We start from the raw sequence: 17,694 nt of genomic DNA, 5'->3' as shown, positions 1-17,694 counted from the left end.
AAATCCTTTTCAGAATGAGACCAAATTTGTGTGTGGTGGTGGTGGTGGTAAGGGGGCAAGGAGATGGGAATTACAGGACAGGAGAAAAATAAAATATACACCATAAAACAATGTAATTAACTGGCAAATTACCCTATTGTGGAAAATGTGCCAACTATCTTTTTTACAATAGTGCTATGAAGGATGGATTGGAGGCCAAAAGTGAAAAAGAGTTCTTTTAGTCCAGGCCCTCCTGGTTAGAATGGACTTCACCCAAGAGCTAAACAAAAGTGCAAACTGCCCAGGAATGAGACTTCCAGAAAAAACATTCAAGACCAAAGGCCTAGGGATGGAAGAGCCATGAATCTCAATGAAATCTTTTAAATATACCAACTGCATTTTCCTACAAACTTTAATTGTAAAAACCCTGTTGCTTTCACTTTCTGACTAATATATGATCCTAACCTAACTTATAAAAATGAAATTTATTTTGGTCAGGCTTAAAATAATAATATATTGAAGAACAGAATAGTGTATGATCAGTCCCTGGCATATAACTCCTATATAAATGATATATACCATTAGCTATTGTTTTATATCTAAGAGTCTGTAATATTTGGGTATAGGGTAAAGTGGAAAAGATGAGTCTTTACCTTAATAAAATTTTACCAAAGCCTAAAAGTAAGTTTCCAGCCCAAGAATCCAATTCATAAATGATGGTATCTTGAACCCAGTCTGATTTTGTACCCAAGGCTAATTTCTCTGTAATAAGATAAACATCAAGATTTATTAACATAAATTTAGATCAGAATGTCTCAACTGGGGATAATTTTGGCTACCAGTAGACACTGGCAATGCCTGGAGATAATTTTTGGTTGTCACAACCTCTTGTCTTCAAGAAGTTTACAAACTAGTTGGAACAATAAGACAATAGAAGAAAAGGCAAATAATAACAAAGACTTTTCCATCCCAAGCAAAGTTCATCACCCATGGCACAACTGACATTTAAAGAGGATAATCCTTTGTATTGGGGCTATCCTGTAGGCTGTAGGATGCTTAGCAGCAGACCTACCCTCTACCAATTAATGCCAGAAGCACTTAATTCCAAATGCCAGAGAAGTTCACCAAATTGTCACTAAAGGGTAGTGGTGGAGGGCACTCCAGGAATCTATTGTGTAGAGGCCAGGGATATTGCTCAGCATCCCACAACCGTTACATGTCCCAAAATGTCAATAGTGCTAAGGTTGAAAAACACTACCTTAGAGGTTTCTTTACTATCAGCCAGGAAAATGACGACCAAAGTATGCCAACAAACACTTCTCCCTCCTCTAGCATCACCTATTCTAGCTGCCCACTCTACCTTGTCTGGATCCCTTGCCACTCCAGGGGAAAATGATGAGCTGTCTTTTCCTTCCCCTGTTGGACTCAGACAACAAAGTGTGTTCATGCTACATGAAAGAGGAAACAAGTATGAAGAATGAGGTAGCCAGAAAGTGCAATGAAAATGCAACATGGGTTTTGTTTTTTCATCCAAAGTAAGCATGATTTTAATGGCCACTACCTACTACTCAGGCTCTGAATGAGAATCCACTACTCACTATTATCTTTATAGGCCTGCTCATTAGTGATTCAGACCAACATAATTTCCTCCAAGATAGTGGTAATTTTACCTGACAGCCCCCCTGGCTATTCCACAAGGCCGAGGTTCATTTTAGGAGATTTTAAAAGAAAGAAAATTTGACAAAGAACATGTTTAAAAGATGTTAAATCTGCTGAGTATTTGTTGGCATACTTTGGTCGTCATTTTCCTGGTGGAACAAATCTGTAATCCCAGAGATTCAGGAGGCTAAGGCAGGCGGATCACAAATCTGAAGCCAGCCTCAGCAATTTAGTGAGACCTTGTCTCAAAATAAAAAAATAAAACGGGCTGAGTTATTAAGTGCCTCTGAGTTCAATCCTTGGTACCAAAAAAAAAAAAAAAAAAAAGTTAAATCCCATTCAGTCAGTCTTGATATATTTTATTATTATTATCTCTTAGTTTTCTAAGGCATTTTATGGTCTGGAAAAAGTTTTTATCATCTCTGTTTCCAGCTGAACTTCACAATTATACTGTGAAGTGCATAGAGCAGAAACCATCACACTCCATTCTAGAAGGGTCCCAGACTCAGGGCTCATCACTCTCTCTGCTCTGCCAAGCTGGTACATTTGACTGCTGACCTGGTTGCAGACTATCACTCATTTGTACCTAGATAATCATTTAAGCATATTGACATAATTATGTTTACACAGTGTAACACTTTTGTCCTACAAAGGAGCTTAACAAAAAGAAAGTTATATGACAGAAGGAAGAAGAGACTGGAGAAGGTAGGCTATATAACAAATGTATTTAGGCAAAGCATTTTAAAATAAAAAAATTCTTTGCACCTTCATTTACAGAGCAAACTAATTCATAATAAAATGTCTCCTTTACTGATTCCAAGCAATATAATTCAATAACTGCCCAGTTTTTCAGAGAAAGATCTATACCCTATACATCAGGAAATGCTTTTGGAGATCAAAAAGATAATGGAAACTAAGGCTCAGGGCTTTTGTTTTCACTTACAGTAAACCTAACTGCATCTTCATAAATTATGGAAACCTCAGCTTTCTTACCTGTTTTATCCAACATTTACCATATACCATTATATGGAAAGCATTGCTGAGTTTATCAGGGAATACATAGGGAAGTGAGGCAGTCCTTGCCCTGGATCTGTGGAAAGTACAAGCATAATTTCCAAACAGGCAAAGCACAGGGATAGCTGTAAAGAACATCTAGTGAAATAACTTGGGCAGAAATGGTTTCAAAAAGAAATCATCTGATTCTTGAAAATTGGGGAAGGTATCACACAATTGAAGGAGAGGGCACTTCTGATTGAAAGAAGGATAAGACATGTTGAATTAAGTTTGTTTGTAGAAATTGAGCATTCTGGGATCAAATTCAAAATGCCAAAGCTACATATGTAAATAAAGGCAAAAGCATCCACTTCTCTTGTTTTAAAACTGAAGCACCCTCTAGTCACACTGCCAAGTAGAAGTAAGAAACAAGAGGGCAGCAGGGTGATCTGCCTCAAGGGAAGGGGGGATACCTTTGCCTGGAGATGCCTTCCTGGAATGCCAGTACAGTCATGGGGAATGGGGTGGGGTGGGGGTCCTCCCTTCCTCCCTCCAGGGAGCAAAGACCAACTCCTGGCAGAACTAGGACAACACTGCTGGTTACCGCTAGCCTCTCTGTATCACAGTCAAGTCTCAGCAAGGGTGGATGAGTCTGTTTCCCACCATATGCTTTGGAGCTACCACTATAAACCTAAGAAAGTCCTTTTCCAGAGCACACCTGTGTCCTACTGGCCCCAATCCTATTCACCCTGATATCCCAGCTAAGCAATAAAGGTAGTTCCTTCATAATCTTCCATGGGACTTGGGCCTAAGCCTTCCTATATCAGGACCACAGGCCCCCGAGTGAGGGCACTGTCACCAGCTCCAGGGCTCAGCAAGGGCAATAACAACCCTTCCTGAAGATTCTAGTTTTTCACCCCACCACTGAAAGGCCACGAAAGGTATAGCGCCCGGGTGATTTCACACTCAGGACCATCTAAGCACATACTAGCTAGTGCAGACGAGGGCAGGACCTGGCCGGAACTCAGGCCAACTCCAGCGAGTAAACCAGGCCGCGGCCCCGCTACCGATGAGAGATGAGCGGCGCAGGAGTCAGTGTCAATGCTTGGGGAGAAGGCGGATTTGACTGCAGCCAGCTCAGAGCACGTGCCCAGGTTTGCCAGCCTCCTGGGCGGAAAAAGTCTACTCCCGCCGGCTCCGCAGCTATGGCACCGGCACTGGGCGTCTGGGACCAAGTGGGTAGGGCCTGTAAGAGGCCCCAACTCGACAATGGATCCCAAACCCACTCCAGACTCTGCCTCCTGCGACCCCTGCGAGCACTCACCATTGTGGTTGACCCAGGTTGGCTTCAAGAGCTTCATTGTTCGGCTGCCGCCGGGCTGAGGCGAGAGCCGCGTCCCTCAGCGCGCCCGGGCCATGGAGCCACCGCCGTAGTTTCCTCCCGCGCCGCCCACCCTCCGGCCGCCGCCCGCCTCGCACCCTCAGCGCCGCCGCGCCATAGCCGGCCCGCGCCCCCCGCCGCCGCCACTGCCGCCCCCCGCGCCTGGCCGCCGCCGCCGCCACCACAGCCGCATCCCCTGCGCCGCTCCTCCTCCCGCGGCTCCCGGGCAACGCCGGAAGTCACGGCGCGCACCTGCCAAATCGCCCCGGCGGGAAACCGCTCCCCACGCGGACAGGGCCGACCGAGCTCTACGGCAGGCAAGGGCAGCTTAAGGCGGCTCCGCTTTGAGTCAAGCGTGATGCTGTCGCTGACCAAGGGCGGGGCGGCCCGGGCAGCAGTGGCCTAGCAGAGCCTAGTGTTGCAACCCGGCCGGCCTGGCGATCCAGAGAGCTAGGCTGAGCCTGAGTGTTCTAATAGCTTGTCACCAGGTCTCCCCGGCTGGTTCCGAGTTCGACTAATTAATTAGGTTATGTCATTCTTCAACACTATACGCCCCGGCGCTATTGGGAATCTAGCGAGAGCCAGTCCCCGTGCAGGCGCTGGGATGCAACCACCTGACGGCCGCAGCCGGGAATTTGAACGAATGCGAGGAACGACCCAGTTCCGGGGAGGGTGGCGGGAGAGGTCCAGGAAGGCGCGTTTATTGGAAGATCGGGATCATTTTCACAGACGCGGACACTTGGACCGGGTAGAGCAGAGTGACGCCCTCTCGGCCATTCTGGCTGCCCAGAGGGTCCAGACCTTCGCTGGGACACACGCCAAACATCCTAAGCAGCGGGCGGCCGTTATTAGGCCTGCCGTAGGAGCGGGCTCACAGCCGTGGAAAAAAAGCGGAAGGAAGGACCCCACGCACCGCGAAGTGAAAGACGCCCGCAGCGTGCGGCCCGCTCTAAGGACGCTGTGGGCGGGACTGCGTCGGGGCGGGGCCAGGCTCGAGCCCAGTCTCCAGAGGCCGGAACGGTGAAGTGCCCGGCAGTGAGCGTACTGGACCTCTGTCCTTGGCTCAGCCGGCCGGACAGCCAAGGTGGGGGGCGCCCGGAAGCTGCCCGCCAGTCGGCAGCAAAACAAGCCATGGCGGCTATGGCGCGGCTATGTGGGATGCAGGCTCTGCGTCCTCTAAGCCGGTGAGGTTGGGCTCTGGCATGGTCACGGGGCGCTCTGGGCATGTGCGGGATCTCAGCGGAAGGGATTTCTGCGCTCCCTCCCTATCTGCCTTGTCTACGGATATGTCAGGGCTGAGTCAGTTGATCATGTCTATAGTGAAGCCGGAGATTTTGAAAAATCCCCAGATTGACTTATTTGTAATATCTAGTATTTTTTAAAAAGCTCCAGGTTTAGCGGATGCAAGTTTTGTGCGTGTGCGCATTTTCTTTTCCTGTGCAGCCGGGGAAAAATTAGATATTTATACATACCTTGTCTCCTTCAGGCTTTCTTGGAAGACACAGGTCAGATTCACCCACCAGAGAGCTTCATTGTTGTCCTTCTGGGAACTCATTCCCATGAGGTAAAATTCAACCGCGGCCGGGACCTCTTTGTGGGTGTGGGCAAAAACAGATGTGCATGTGACCAGAATAAAGTAAGACTGCTCCACATTTGGCTTGCAAAATTCACTACACAGCTTTTCATAGTTAAATTTGGGCAGCTGCCTGTCAACAGGCTCTGTCCCATATTTTGCTATTGATAATTTTTTAAAAATTAATTGTAAAAGTATTTTGAATAAATATCAGTTAGCCAAGGACACAGCTTGTTTGTCCATGGGCCTTCCTCTCCTACTCATTCTGACTCCCTGGGTACTAGGAGGTTCGAAGCCTAAAGGTATTTCCATCTTGGACCCTTAGGCCCTATACAGGGACTTTATTCAGTTTTCCCCCTTTTGGTACTGGTGATTAAATCTGGGGATGCTTTACACTGAGCTACCTCCCCAGCCATTTTTATTTTCTATTTTGAGAGAGGGTCTTGCTAAGTTGCCCACTGGAATTACAGGCCTGCCCCACAGAACCTGGCTAGGATTTGGTTATTTTTAATAGTAAGTTATGACTGGAAGATGTGTTCCTAATAACAGACTTTTGCCAAAGCTCAAAGATGGGAATAGTGTTAAGAAATACTCGGCCTGGGGATGTGGCTGAAGCGGTAGCGTGCCTGCCTGGCATGCGTAGGGTGCTGGGTTCCATCCTCAACACCACATAAAAAATAAAAAATAAAGATATTGTGTCCACCTAAAACTAAAAAATAAATATTAAAAAAAAAGAAATACTGACAAGTGAATATACCAGTCACTTTTACTATGTTGTCTTTTCTTAATCCTAAAGTATTTTTTTTAAGAGAGAGAATTTTTAATATTTTTTTATTTTTAGTTTTTGGCAGACACAACATCTTTATTTGTATGTGGTGCTGAGGATCGAACCCAGCGCTGTGAGCATGCCAGGTGATTGCACTAAGGCTTGAGCCACATCTTCCAGCCTCCCTAAAGTATTTTAATAAATCATAAATCCATTTAAAATGTGAATAATGAGCTTCTATCAGTTTGGTATTTTCACTTTTCAGTGCAGTCCTATGGCACACTGGAATCCTAAGATTAAAAATGAACACTTCACTTTAGTTTACTCCTGACACCCAACCATGATTTCATACCTATTCCTGGCACACATATCTGTTCTCACAAGGACACCGGGATGGAACTGCCACTCTATGCCACTGAGTTCATAGGATAAGAAACATGCACAACTTTTTTTCCCCAGAGTACAAATATGAGGCACTTCACTTATCATTATATCTCTCATGAGATGGATGAGGAAAACAATTAACATTTGCTTTTTATCCACTAGAGCAGAACCTCTGCGAAAGAAGAAGAAGGTAGATCCCAAAAAAGATCAAGCAGCAAAGGACCGTTTGAAAAAGAGGATCCGAAAACTGGAAAAGGCTAGCCAAGAGTTAATTCCTATTGAAGATTTTATTACCCCTGTGAGGTTCTTGGATAAATCAAGGTAAGGGTTCTCCTCTGGACTTAAAGTCCTGGGGGGTTGGGGAAGGAGTTCCATTAATTTCATTTTGAAGTTCATGCCTGTCATCAGAATGGGTCAGTATGTTTGAGTCATGTTGGCCCTTTTTGAGCCCTTGTTTCCTTGATTGTGCCTTTTAGAAATTGGAGAACACTTCTCTGATTGGTGCCCTTCTATGGCTAAGGATGGGAAAGTAAATCAAACAATTGTTTGATAAGTCCAGTGCAAACAAATTTGCATTGGTACTAATGCAAGATTCATGTTTTTTTTTTCCCCTTGAAGAATATTGGCTGTGATTTGTGACATGGGCCTTGGGTCTGCAGCCCTTGCCCCATCCCCACAATAGAAAACCCTCAGCTTTTTGTTTATCATGCAAATGCTCAGTAGTTGGTATATGTTGCAACTGTGTTGTATGCAGGGTTTGCAACTTTTGCTGCTTTCTTGAAAAGTGTGCACAATTCATAGAGCAGCACCTTGCCATGCAAGTGGAAAATAGCAGGTGTCACAGAGCTGTATTAAGACTCTCCCTGGGATTTTGGCTTTCATTTCACTTTTCTCTAGTTTAACATCACTCACCAAAGAGTGTTGCCTGGGGTTGAGAAAGTAATACCAGTTTTCTCAGAGTATACAAAAAACTTTGGCTTCTAGCATCCATTGCAGCTGCCACCACATTCAATATTACACTTCTTCCTTTGTCCCAAAGTTTTAACTTTTCTTTTCTAATTCCTGTCTGTGCCTAGCCAGGGGGGTGATTGGGTCATGTGCAGTTACACAGACTGCCTTGCCAATGAAGTCAGTACTTCCCAGCCTCACACTTTTGAACTTGTGCATTCACAGACAACGGCCTCAGGTGGAGCTTCCCTTTGAGGAAAGTGAGCGGAGAGCTCTGCTTCTGAAGAGGTGGTCCCTATACAAGCAGCAAGAGCATCAGATGGAGAGGGATGCCATCAGAGCTATGCTAGAGGCCCAGCAAGAAGCTCTACAGGAATTGAAACTTGAGTCCCTAGAGCTCTACACTGAGGCCATCAAGCGAAACCTCAGCCTGTTCCCCTTTGAGAGGGAAGGGCCGAATTACACACCACCAATCTCTAACTACCAGCCCCCTGAAGGCAGGTACAATGACATCACCAAGATATACACACAGGTAGAATTCAAGAGATAAAGCTCAGCACAGCTGTTCTTAAACCAATCTGCCCCTAGGAGTATGAGGGCTCTTTTCCACAAGATTAAACATGCTGGTAATAAATAAAAATCTAATCAAAAGCCTCTGTCAAAATTAATTCATCTCATGGATGGGAGTGAGAGATACTGCTATGCCAGGTACTGGAAAGAAGATCACAAAGACATCAACCTCTACCTTCCAGTGGGAAAAAAATATGAGTAAAAAGAAAGATTCCAACTGGGCATAGTGACTCAGGCCTTTAATCCCAGGGACTTTAATCCCAATACTAGAGGGCAAAAAAAAAAAAAAAAAAAAAAATTTTATAGTCAAAATACCACTTGCAGAAGCACAAAGTAACCCAGAGGTGTGGAGGTGAAGGATATATAGGATTTTGTAACTGGAAAAGTACACCAGATGTAGGATCTTCATAGTAGGACAGACAGGAGAGCCAACTTTGAGTTTTAAAAAATTTTTGGGGTGGGGGGTAGGCATGTACTGGTTTGCACTCTATTATCGAGCCATATCTCCAGCCTTTTTTTTTTTTTTTTTTAATTTAGAGACAGGATCTAAGTTGCACTGGTAGCCTTGAACTTGCTGGCCTGCCTCAGCCTCCCCAATTCTGAAGATTTCAGATGTGTACCACTGTGCCCAGCCATCTTTAGGGTTTTAAGTTGGGGAGCGAAGCTGTAGAAGGTAGAGCAAACCAGGGACACCTTAGTTAAAGCTGCTTTGTCCTTCAAGAGATGTGAGGCCATGACACATTAGCTAAAGCTCCTGTACCCTATAAAAATATGTGAGGCTAGCTGAAGCCAAGGGCTTCACTATTACTGATCTGGAATGGTGAATTAAGTTAAGCTAGCTTGGACTGCCATAATAAAATACCACAAACTGGGTGGCTTAAACAACAAATGCTTATTTTCTCAATCGTTCTAGAACCTAGAAATCCTAAGATCATATAAGTAGAATCATAAGTGTTTGTCTTTTGTAACTGACTGACTTCACTAAGCATAATGACCTAGAGGTTCATCTGTGTTGTAGCATGTGTCAAAATTTGTTTTTTCTTTTTAAGACTGAATTAATATTCCATTTTATGGATGTACCACATTTTGATCATCCATTCTTCTGTTGATCAACCCTTGGGTTGCTTTCACATTTGATTTTTAAAAATTTATTTGTGGAACTAGAGATTGATCACAAGGGTGCTTTACCACTGAGCTACATCCCAGTTCTTTTTTTATTTTTTGGTACCAGGAACTGAATCCAGGGGCACTTAACCACTGAGCCATATCCCTAGCCCCTTTTTATATTTTATTAGAGATAGGGACTCACTGAGTTGCTTAGGGCCTCACTAAGTTGCTGAGGCTGGTTTTGAACTCACCATCCTCCTACCTCAGCTCCTAAACTGCTGGGATTACAGGCATGCTACACTACTCCCAACTCTTTATTTCTGGAGACAGACTCTCCCTAAGTTGCTGAGGCTGACCTCAAACTTGCATTCCTCCTGCATCAGCTTCCTGCATCACTAGGATTACCAGAGTGCACCACTGTGCTTGACAGCTTCCATATTTTAGCTATAAAGAATAATGCTGCTATGCTCTTTTGAGACTCAGCTTTCAATTCTTTTGAGTGTATACCCAGAAGTGGAACCACTGGACTCTTTGATAATTCTATTGTCTAATATTTCGTGGAAACCCATACTGCTTTCCTTTGAGGCTGAGCAATTATACATTCCCTCCACATAGTGCACCAGAGCTCACTGACACTTAATTGTTTTTTGTTTTTAACAGTAGCCATCCTACATTTCCTAATGGCGTTGAACATCTTTTCAGGTGTTTATTTTCCATTTGTACATTTTCTTTAGAGAGACATCTGTTCAAGTCCTTTGTCCATTTTTTAATTTTCACATTCAGCTTTATATATTCAATTAATTCCTTATCAAATATATGATTTGTAACTATTTTCTCCCATTCTGTGTGTTGCCTTTTTACTTCGTGATTTTTTTTTTTTTAAAGGGGGGAGAATCCTTGCACACGATAGGCAAGCACTGAACTACATTGCTCCCTCCAGCCTTTTTATGGGTGCCAGGGTTTGAATTGAGGGTGCTTAACTACTGAGCCACATCCCCAACTCTATTTTATTGAGACACAGGATCTCACCGAGTTACTTAACACTTCACCTTTGCTGAGGCTAGCTTTGAACCTCCAATCCTCCTGCCTTAGCCTCTGAGCGGCTGGTATTATAGGCATTTGCCACCTCACCCAGCTCTTACTAAGTTGCAGAGGCTAGCTTTGAACCTGTGATCCTCCTGCCTCAGCCTCCTAAACTGCTGGGATTATAGATGTGTGGCACCACACCAGGCTCCAGCCCATTTTATTTTGAGACAGATTCTCACCGAATTGCCGGGGGTGGTCTCAAACTTGCAATCTTCTTGTCTCAGCCTCTCAAGTTCCTCAGATTACTGGTGTCCACCAACTGAGTTAACTTTTTAAATAAGATCCAGCTTTATTCAATACGGACCAGTTTTGCCAGTCCTTTCCCTATTGAATCATTTTATCAAAAATTGTTTTGCTATATATGCAAGAGTTTATTTCTGGATTCTTCTAGTATGTGGTTTACTTTTGTAATTCTTACCAGCCCTGAATAAAAGGATAGCATAAGAATTTTAAGTTCTTTGGCTCTACCTCTGAGTCAAATAACAAATGTAACTGGTTCCCTTGACCTCCACTGCTACCTCTGAGGTCTGAGCTATTGTTAACCTTTTGCCTGTCCCACTACAGTAGACAACTGATCTGTCCATGTTGGGCAAGTTCACTCCAGTCCCTATCTGTGCAGTAGTAGCCAAAGGTCTCTGTAGAAAGCAAGTCAGGTCAGGTCTGTGGCTACCCACCAACCTGAGAATTCCAACCAGGCCCCTGATCACTGGGTTTGAACTCTGATCTTCCTGCCTTAGCTTCCCAAGCCACTGGGATTACAGGTATGCACCACCCACATCCAGCCCCAGCACTGTCTTAAGACAAGTTCTGGCTAAATTGCCAGTGCTGGCTTCAAACTTGAAATCCTCATGCCTCAGCCTCCCCAGTTGCTTCCTTTACAGGTGAGTGCCACTGTGTCTGGCTCATTTTAGACTCTTAACTGCAGTGTTGGAGATGGAAAATAGGGCTTTGTGAATGCTGCACAAATGTTCTAGCATTAAACTATTACCCCAACCCAAGACTCATATTTGTTGATGTTTGTTCTTTCTTTAAACTGCAATAGAAATTATTTGAAGGCAATTTATCAGTTTCAAGACTGCAGTTTTGGCTAGGCCTGAGGTCCTGTGTTACATATCAAACAAACACACACACACACACACACACACACACACACACACACACACTCAAGAACATTCTGTGCAGATTATTTGTTTATGTAGAACTTGTTCAGTAGAGGAAGACAGACAAAATGCAACAGTAGCAATGCAGGAGGAGGACCTGAATATTCAGATAGAAAAGAACAAAAACCAGAATGTCTTTTGTGCACACAGCTCCACAACGGCACACAGCTCTGAAAAATCAGGTGGCAGGGAGCGTAGCTGTAGTGGGAGGAGTCCTTCATGGACTGGTGCATATGGGGGAGGGTCCCCTTAAGCTTTATTTGCATGTCCAGCCCCACCCTCCTCCAAGGTAGATGATACAATTTCAGATATAAAATGCAGAATCCAGGGCTGGGGTTGTGGCTCAGCAGTAGAGCTACAGCTCTCACCTACCATGTGTGAGGCCCTGGGTTCGATCTTCAGCACCACATAAAAATCAATAAAATAAAGGTGTTGTGTCCAACTACAACTAAAAAGTAAGTATTTAAAAAAATGCAGAATCCAAAATTCAGATGCCTTTTCCCTGTGTTTGAGAAAAACTCTTGTAGATCTTCAGCTGCTGCCTTCTCTGACTTCATTAGCTGGAAATGTATGTCATTAATACAGCCACATTCAGGCTGGATTCTCCCTGCTTAGCTTAGTCACATCAAGGCTATCCCGCTATGGTGGGGAAACCCTGACTTCTCTTCACTCCTCTGCTTTTGAGATCCTGTGAGCACATACCCCCCTCACCATTCATATGAGCACAGAAAACACACTTGGAAATTTTATTTGTTAATGCATGCCTTTCTGAAATGATCACTTATTTTGTTTCAAAGAACAAATCGAAAGATATTTAACCCACTGCCCATATCCAGGAAAGGATAGGAGAGAGTGCTGGACACATACCCAAAGTGGTCCTCAGCATTGCACTTGGAGCCAGTTACACAGCCACAAGGTGCTAAACCACCTTATTTAGTAATAAACTTCTAAAAAAAAATTAGTGCTCTTGGTGTTCATATGCATATATTTGACATGTCCACTCCAAGACTCATATATTGATGTTTAATGTTTGTCTTTCCCTTAAATTACAATAGAAACTATTTGAAGAAAACTTATTAGCCTTAAAATAAAAGACCCAGCCCTTTTGTATTTGCTGCTTTTGCAAGGTTGGCAAGGTTGTTTTCTATTCCTATGTGCACTTCTTAAAAAATCTCCAAGGGCCTCCTTGGGAGCCTTCCATGAAGTTTCCTAGTGCAGAGGAGCCAGTGAGCTCCTGCCTGCTTGTCACACCCCATCTGCATCTGCAGTGGAATTGAGCATGCTTGGATGTCAAAGGCTGCAATACGTAATCATAAAGCCTGGGATATGGTAGTCTATTTCCCAATGACAAGGAGAGTAGTTCATATAAGTACAACTGTTTAGCCACCTCATTCTGACTTAACCAAGTGTCCACACTTGTCAGGGTTCTCACTCAAGTTATCCTGAGAATCCTATAACCCAGAGACTTATTCCTGGGGTAGGCATTAGTAAGTCTGGCTTCACTGCTCACAGGTACCTGCCACAATACTTGGCTTCCCATAATCTATATAGAGAGGGTAATAGTCTTTCAATGCATTGTGGTGGTAGATACCCTGATGCTGGTGAGAGACAAGCAGGTTAGGGCTACAGATGTCCAGTTCTGTGTAACAGGTTGAGTGGAAACTCAAGGGGGTCCCTCTCATTAGATGGTTTGGGCTGGTCACAGTTCTTAGGGCTGTGTGTCAGCTCCACTTGAAACAGACTTGAGGAAGCTGCACAGGCCAAGGAGAGGGATGCTTGTCACTCATTTTTTTCCTGCAGCAGAGGAAGGTGCCAGTCAGCAGGAGGGCTCTGCCTCAGGGCCCACACCAGGGTGTTCTTCTGTGCAGCCTGGACACGTGCCCGCTCACTCTCACAGAGGGATCGCTGTGCAAAGAAGATTCTAGGTCACTTTCTGCCTCATGGCTGAGTTCCAAGGACTCAAAAATTGTCACATGGCCCTGGTACCACCCGCCTCCTCCAGCACCCTCCTAAACATTGATGGACAAATGGAAGAATAGAGTATGCAGTTTCATAGCTCAATGGCTTCCACCCAAGAAATCTTAATGATATTCCATATTAGCACACATATCTAGACCATTCTTTCTCATAAATTACTGTGGAAAACTGTGTAGATCATTCTGATTTAAGGACTTTTATAGTTTGCTTAACTTTTTAATTTTTTATTGCAGTACTAGGGAGTGAACCCAGAGCCTGGCACATGCTAGGCAAGGACTCTACAACTGAGGTACATCTCTAGCCCTTTTTGGTTTTGGGGAGCAAGTTCTTGCTAAGTTTTTTGAGGCTCACCTTAAACTTATGATCCTTCTGCCTCAGCCTCCCAAGTGGCTGGAATTATAGGCATGTATCACCATGTCTGGCAATTGAGGAATTTTAAGATGTCTTGTCCTGGGCCTCAGGATCAGATGGCTTTAGCTGGTCTGGTAAGTCTGGGACAACTACTTCACTTGTTAAGTCTTAGGGTGGAGGCTCTAGGTGGGAATAGCCACTGTGGGGAGGAAATACAGGACAGACCACTGGGTGAGGCTGTGTATAACAGGTACCTCAACCCACCAGATTCTCTCAGCCACTAACCCCAAGACAGACAAAGGGCAGCATATTACAAAGTTGAGTGGGCTCTTGTGCTATGCAGGCCTCTTTACACATATAATTTAATCTATTTATCTGTCTTTATTCAAGCTTTTTTGTCTCAAAATATTTTTTTAATGCTAGGGATTGAACCCAGTGCTAGGCAAGTGTCCTTTACCACTGGGCTATACCCCCAATTCCTCAAATAAAACATTTTTATTTTATTGTTTAAAAAGCAATCAGAAGGGGTCTGGGGATATAGCTGAGTTGGAAGAGTGCTTCCCTCACATGGGGGTTCAATCCCCAGCAAAACACACACACACACACACACACACACACACACACACACACACACACACACACAGCGATCAGAAGGGCTGGGAATGTAGTTCCATGGTAAGAGTGCTTGTCCAGCATCCCCAGTCCTGTAAGGGTGGGGGGTGGTGAGGGGTGTCTCAGAAATGCACAGAATATGAAAGACCCCAAATTGCTATCCTTGCTGTAGCAGTTAACAGCCTCCCCAAAACCTTCTTAATCCCAAATTTTAAGGCTATTGTATGTTTCTCTTAAAATAGAATAATCTGCTATCTAATCTACTTCTTACTTTTTTCACTAAACAAAATCTTGTATACTGTAGGCATGCCCAGGTATTGCTATCTATCCTTTTTTTGGTTTTTTTTGGTACTGGGATTGAACTCAGGGGCACTCGACCACTAAGCCACATCCCCAGCCCTATTTTGTATTTTATTTAGAGACAGGGTATCACTGAGTTGCTTAGGGCCTCACCATTGCTGAGGCTAGCTTTGAACTCATGATCCTCCTGCCTCAGCCTCCTGAGCCACTGAGATTACAGGCGTGTACCACCGCACCTGGCTGCTATCTATTCTTTTTAACTGCTGTGCAGTTCTCCCCATGTGAAAAAAGTTATCTGATCAAGTGTCTATTAATGAAACTTATTTTTATTTTCTGTATTATCATAAACACTGATACGGTGAACATTTTTAAGTTTTAACTGAGCACTACTGTTTAATTACATCCCTAGGATAAGCTTCCAAAAGTAATAACAAATGTTCAAAAGGTGTGCATTTGATGCTTCAACAATCAGAAAACTAGACATTCCCAACAAAACTGCATGAGTGCCCCCAGACTCTAAAAACTCTTATAAACACTTTCCACTGGGCTAACAAATCTTCAGTCTGGCCATTTGCTTGTCTTCTTTCTTTCTTTCTTTTTTTTTTTTTTTTTGTGGTAGTGGTGATTAAACCCTTAAACCCAGTGGCACTCAATCACTGAGCTACCCTCCCCAGTCATTTTTATTTTTTGAGAGAGGGTCTCATTGATTATGGAGGCCAGCCTTAAACTTATAATCCTACTGCCTCAGCCTCCTAAATCCCTAGGATTACAGGTCTGTACCACCACACTTGGCTTGGTTTTCTTTCTTTCTTTCTGTACTAGGGATAGAACACACAGTGAACACAGTGGCTCAGAAGGCTGAGACAGGAGGATCATGAGTTCAAAGCTAACCTCAGCAATGGTGAGGCCCTAAGCAACTCAGTGATACCCAGTCTCTAAAATACAAAATAGGGCTGGGGATGTGGCTTAGTGGTCGAGTGCCCCTGAGTTCAATCCCCAGTACCACTTGAGCTATATCCCTCGTCCTTTTTATTTTTTGAGACATGGTCTCACTAAATTGTTAAGGGCCTAGCTAAGTTGCTAAAGCTGGCCTTGAACTTGCAATCTTCCTGTCTTAGCCTCCAGAGTCACTGGGATTACAGGTGTTTGCCATGATGCCTAGCTTGGTTTTCTTTTTCAATAATTGCTTCTTTGTACCTTTTGTCCATTCTTCTGTTCTGCAATCATCTCTGTTTTCATATTGATATGTGTAAGAGTTTATGTAGATAACATACAAACTACAAGCTTTTCTCCCATGTTTTTGACTTACTCTTATTGTGCATTTGTCATCATTTTATTATAGCAGCTTGGTTTCCAAATCAGTTTGTTTCAGAGTATTTAACAACACTGAAGCTCCTGGCTGGTGGTGTTGGCTCCCTTCTATGTTCCCTGGCACTCCCCCTGGATCCCAAAGAGCCTTCAACATGATAACTGTCTGCCCAACAGACATCTAGAACCACTTCTTTACTATCTCCCTGGTCTTCTAAGATATATACTCTCTGCACTTCAGCAGCCAGACTGATCTTTTAAAAATTATACAATATTATGCTTCTCTTTTAAACTGGACACTAGACTCTGAAGTCTTTTTCAAGGCCCCTCAGGTTCCTGGTACTCAACCACATCTCTAGTCCTCTACAGCCCACCCTCTCCTCAGGGCACCTGAGTCTACTTTCTTTTCCTAAGTCATGCCCTTGGGGTTAAGTGAAGTCTCTGAAATCAGGAACAGCAGTATCACAAGCTCTACCGGTCTGCTGTAGACTGGAAGGTCGGCCCTCCTCTCTCCAAACTATATTTCTGTTTCCTTTTTTGTTCTTAACGCCCTCCGAAAATCACATGACACTAATTTGGGATATTTTTCAAAATAAGTGAGGGGAGGGACTCCAGTAATCGCCTGCAAAATGCCCAGGGCCTGGGGGCTCCACACCGCACTCCACCCAGACCTCTCCCAGCGCACCTGGGCCTCGGTGCTATGGCGTTCCTCCCAGTCGCGACAACTGGTCAGGTCGCGCAGCCACTGGTCGCAGGTCGGGAGCTCCCCGTGGACATAGTAGTGATGCAGGAAGTTCCAGGCGCTGCGACAGAGCTTCCACTCAGCTTGGTAGGCCTCACAGGGTCGCGGAGGCTGAGGCGAGAGATGGCGTCTGAGCCGGGCTCTGCAGACACGCTCCACGCCCCTGATCCCGTCCAGTGCTCACCCTGCTAATCTACTTTCCTAGTAGGACCAGACCCCCGCGGACCCTTGTCGCCCACCACATTTACCATCCAGTTGTTGCCTTCGGCCATGTTGAATCTACTGCCAAGCCACAGTGCATCCGCCCACCACCCAATGAAAACTGAGGAGAATACAGTATGCGTAACTGACACATTCAAGAACCAATGAACTCCAAGAAAGTGCAACTCTTACCAAATACTTCCTGAGAAGTGCCAATTAACCGGACGTTTGAGTTCAATAGCCAATAACAGCCAGAGGCGGTGACACGAAGAAAGGCAGGGCGGGAAATGTGTTCCAAGAGACCCGCAGTGACCAAGGCAGACTGGTGTAGTCAGCTAGTATCTGACTGGCGTCCTGGGCTACACAGCCATGTGTTTGGCTGTCGCGGATATCTCAATTATTTACATCATTCTTATTTTTTGAAATCTCGAAGATCTAGTTCATTTTTGAAAGCACGTTCCGTAAGCATCAACTTGCAAGTGTTGCAGGGCTGCAGTGACCAGAGGTGAAGATGTAGTCACAAAATAACAAGAGTTGGTTGGGTCTGAGATATGTGCTGGTGGTCCTTGGGTGCAAGATGACTTCCCCAAGGAACCC

General features: G+C 44.5%; 3 protein-coding genes across 11 annotated transcripts in view; 1 reads left to right on the top strand and 2 right to left on the bottom strand.

Annotated features, from left to right (window-relative positions):
• The window catches only part of Hira (histone cell cycle regulator), a 97,971-nt gene extending 93,876 nt beyond the window's left edge, over nt 1-4,095 (bottom strand). For all 7 annotated transcript variants that reach the window (XM_021732692.3, XM_078038773.1, XM_078038774.1 and 4 more), the window contains exon 1: nt 3,956-4,095. In XM_021732692.3, coding sequence (XP_021588367.1) covers nt 3,956-3,992 — 37 coding nt within the window. In that variant the 5' untranslated portion in view covers nt 3,993-4,095. The remainder of the gene's footprint in view (nt 1-3,955) is intronic.
• On the top strand, nt 3,498-8,334 carry Mrpl40 (mitochondrial ribosomal protein L40). Of its 3 annotated transcripts, none has more exons than XM_021732695.3 (4): nt 4,883-5,196; nt 5,499-5,576; nt 6,898-7,056; nt 7,909-8,334. In XM_021732695.3, the coding sequence occupies exons 1-4, from the start codon at nt 5,144-5,146 to the stop codon at nt 8,231-8,233; spliced, it is 615 nt and encodes a 204-aa protein (XP_021588370.2). In that variant the 5' UTR covers nt 4,883-5,143; the 3' UTR covers nt 8,234-8,334. The 3 variants fall into 3 exon arrangements, 2 of the variants coding, with proteins under 2 accessions (XP_021588370.2, XP_077894908.1); XM_078038782.1 differs by having other exon boundaries at nt 4,950-5,096; XR_013434579.1 differs by lacking the exons at nt 6,898-7,056; nt 7,909-8,334 and having other exon boundaries at nt 3,498-5,096.
• A 4,004-nt stretch (nt 8,335-12,338) lies between these two features.
• On the bottom strand, nt 12,339-17,257 carry C2H22orf39 (chromosome 2 C22orf39 homolog). The gene is made up of 3 exons (XM_005334528.5): nt 17,145-17,257; nt 16,840-17,007; nt 12,339-13,511 (listed from the first exon to the last, which is right to left on the bottom strand). Exons 1-3 carry the CDS (start codon nt 17,166-17,168, stop codon nt 13,386-13,388), a joined length of 318 nt encoding a protein of 105 aa, XP_005334585.1. The 5' UTR covers nt 17,169-17,257; the 3' UTR covers nt 12,339-13,385.
• Between the last annotated feature and the right edge of the window lie 437 nt (nt 17,258-17,694).

This window comes from Ictidomys tridecemlineatus, chromosome 2 (genome assembly GCF_052094955.1).
Source record: "Ictidomys tridecemlineatus isolate mIctTri1 chromosome 2, mIctTri1.hap1, whole genome shotgun sequence".
Lineage (NCBI taxonomy): Eukaryota > Metazoa > Chordata > Mammalia > Rodentia > Sciuridae > Ictidomys > Ictidomys tridecemlineatus.
This window is presented reverse-complemented; position numbering and strand designations above follow the sequence as displayed.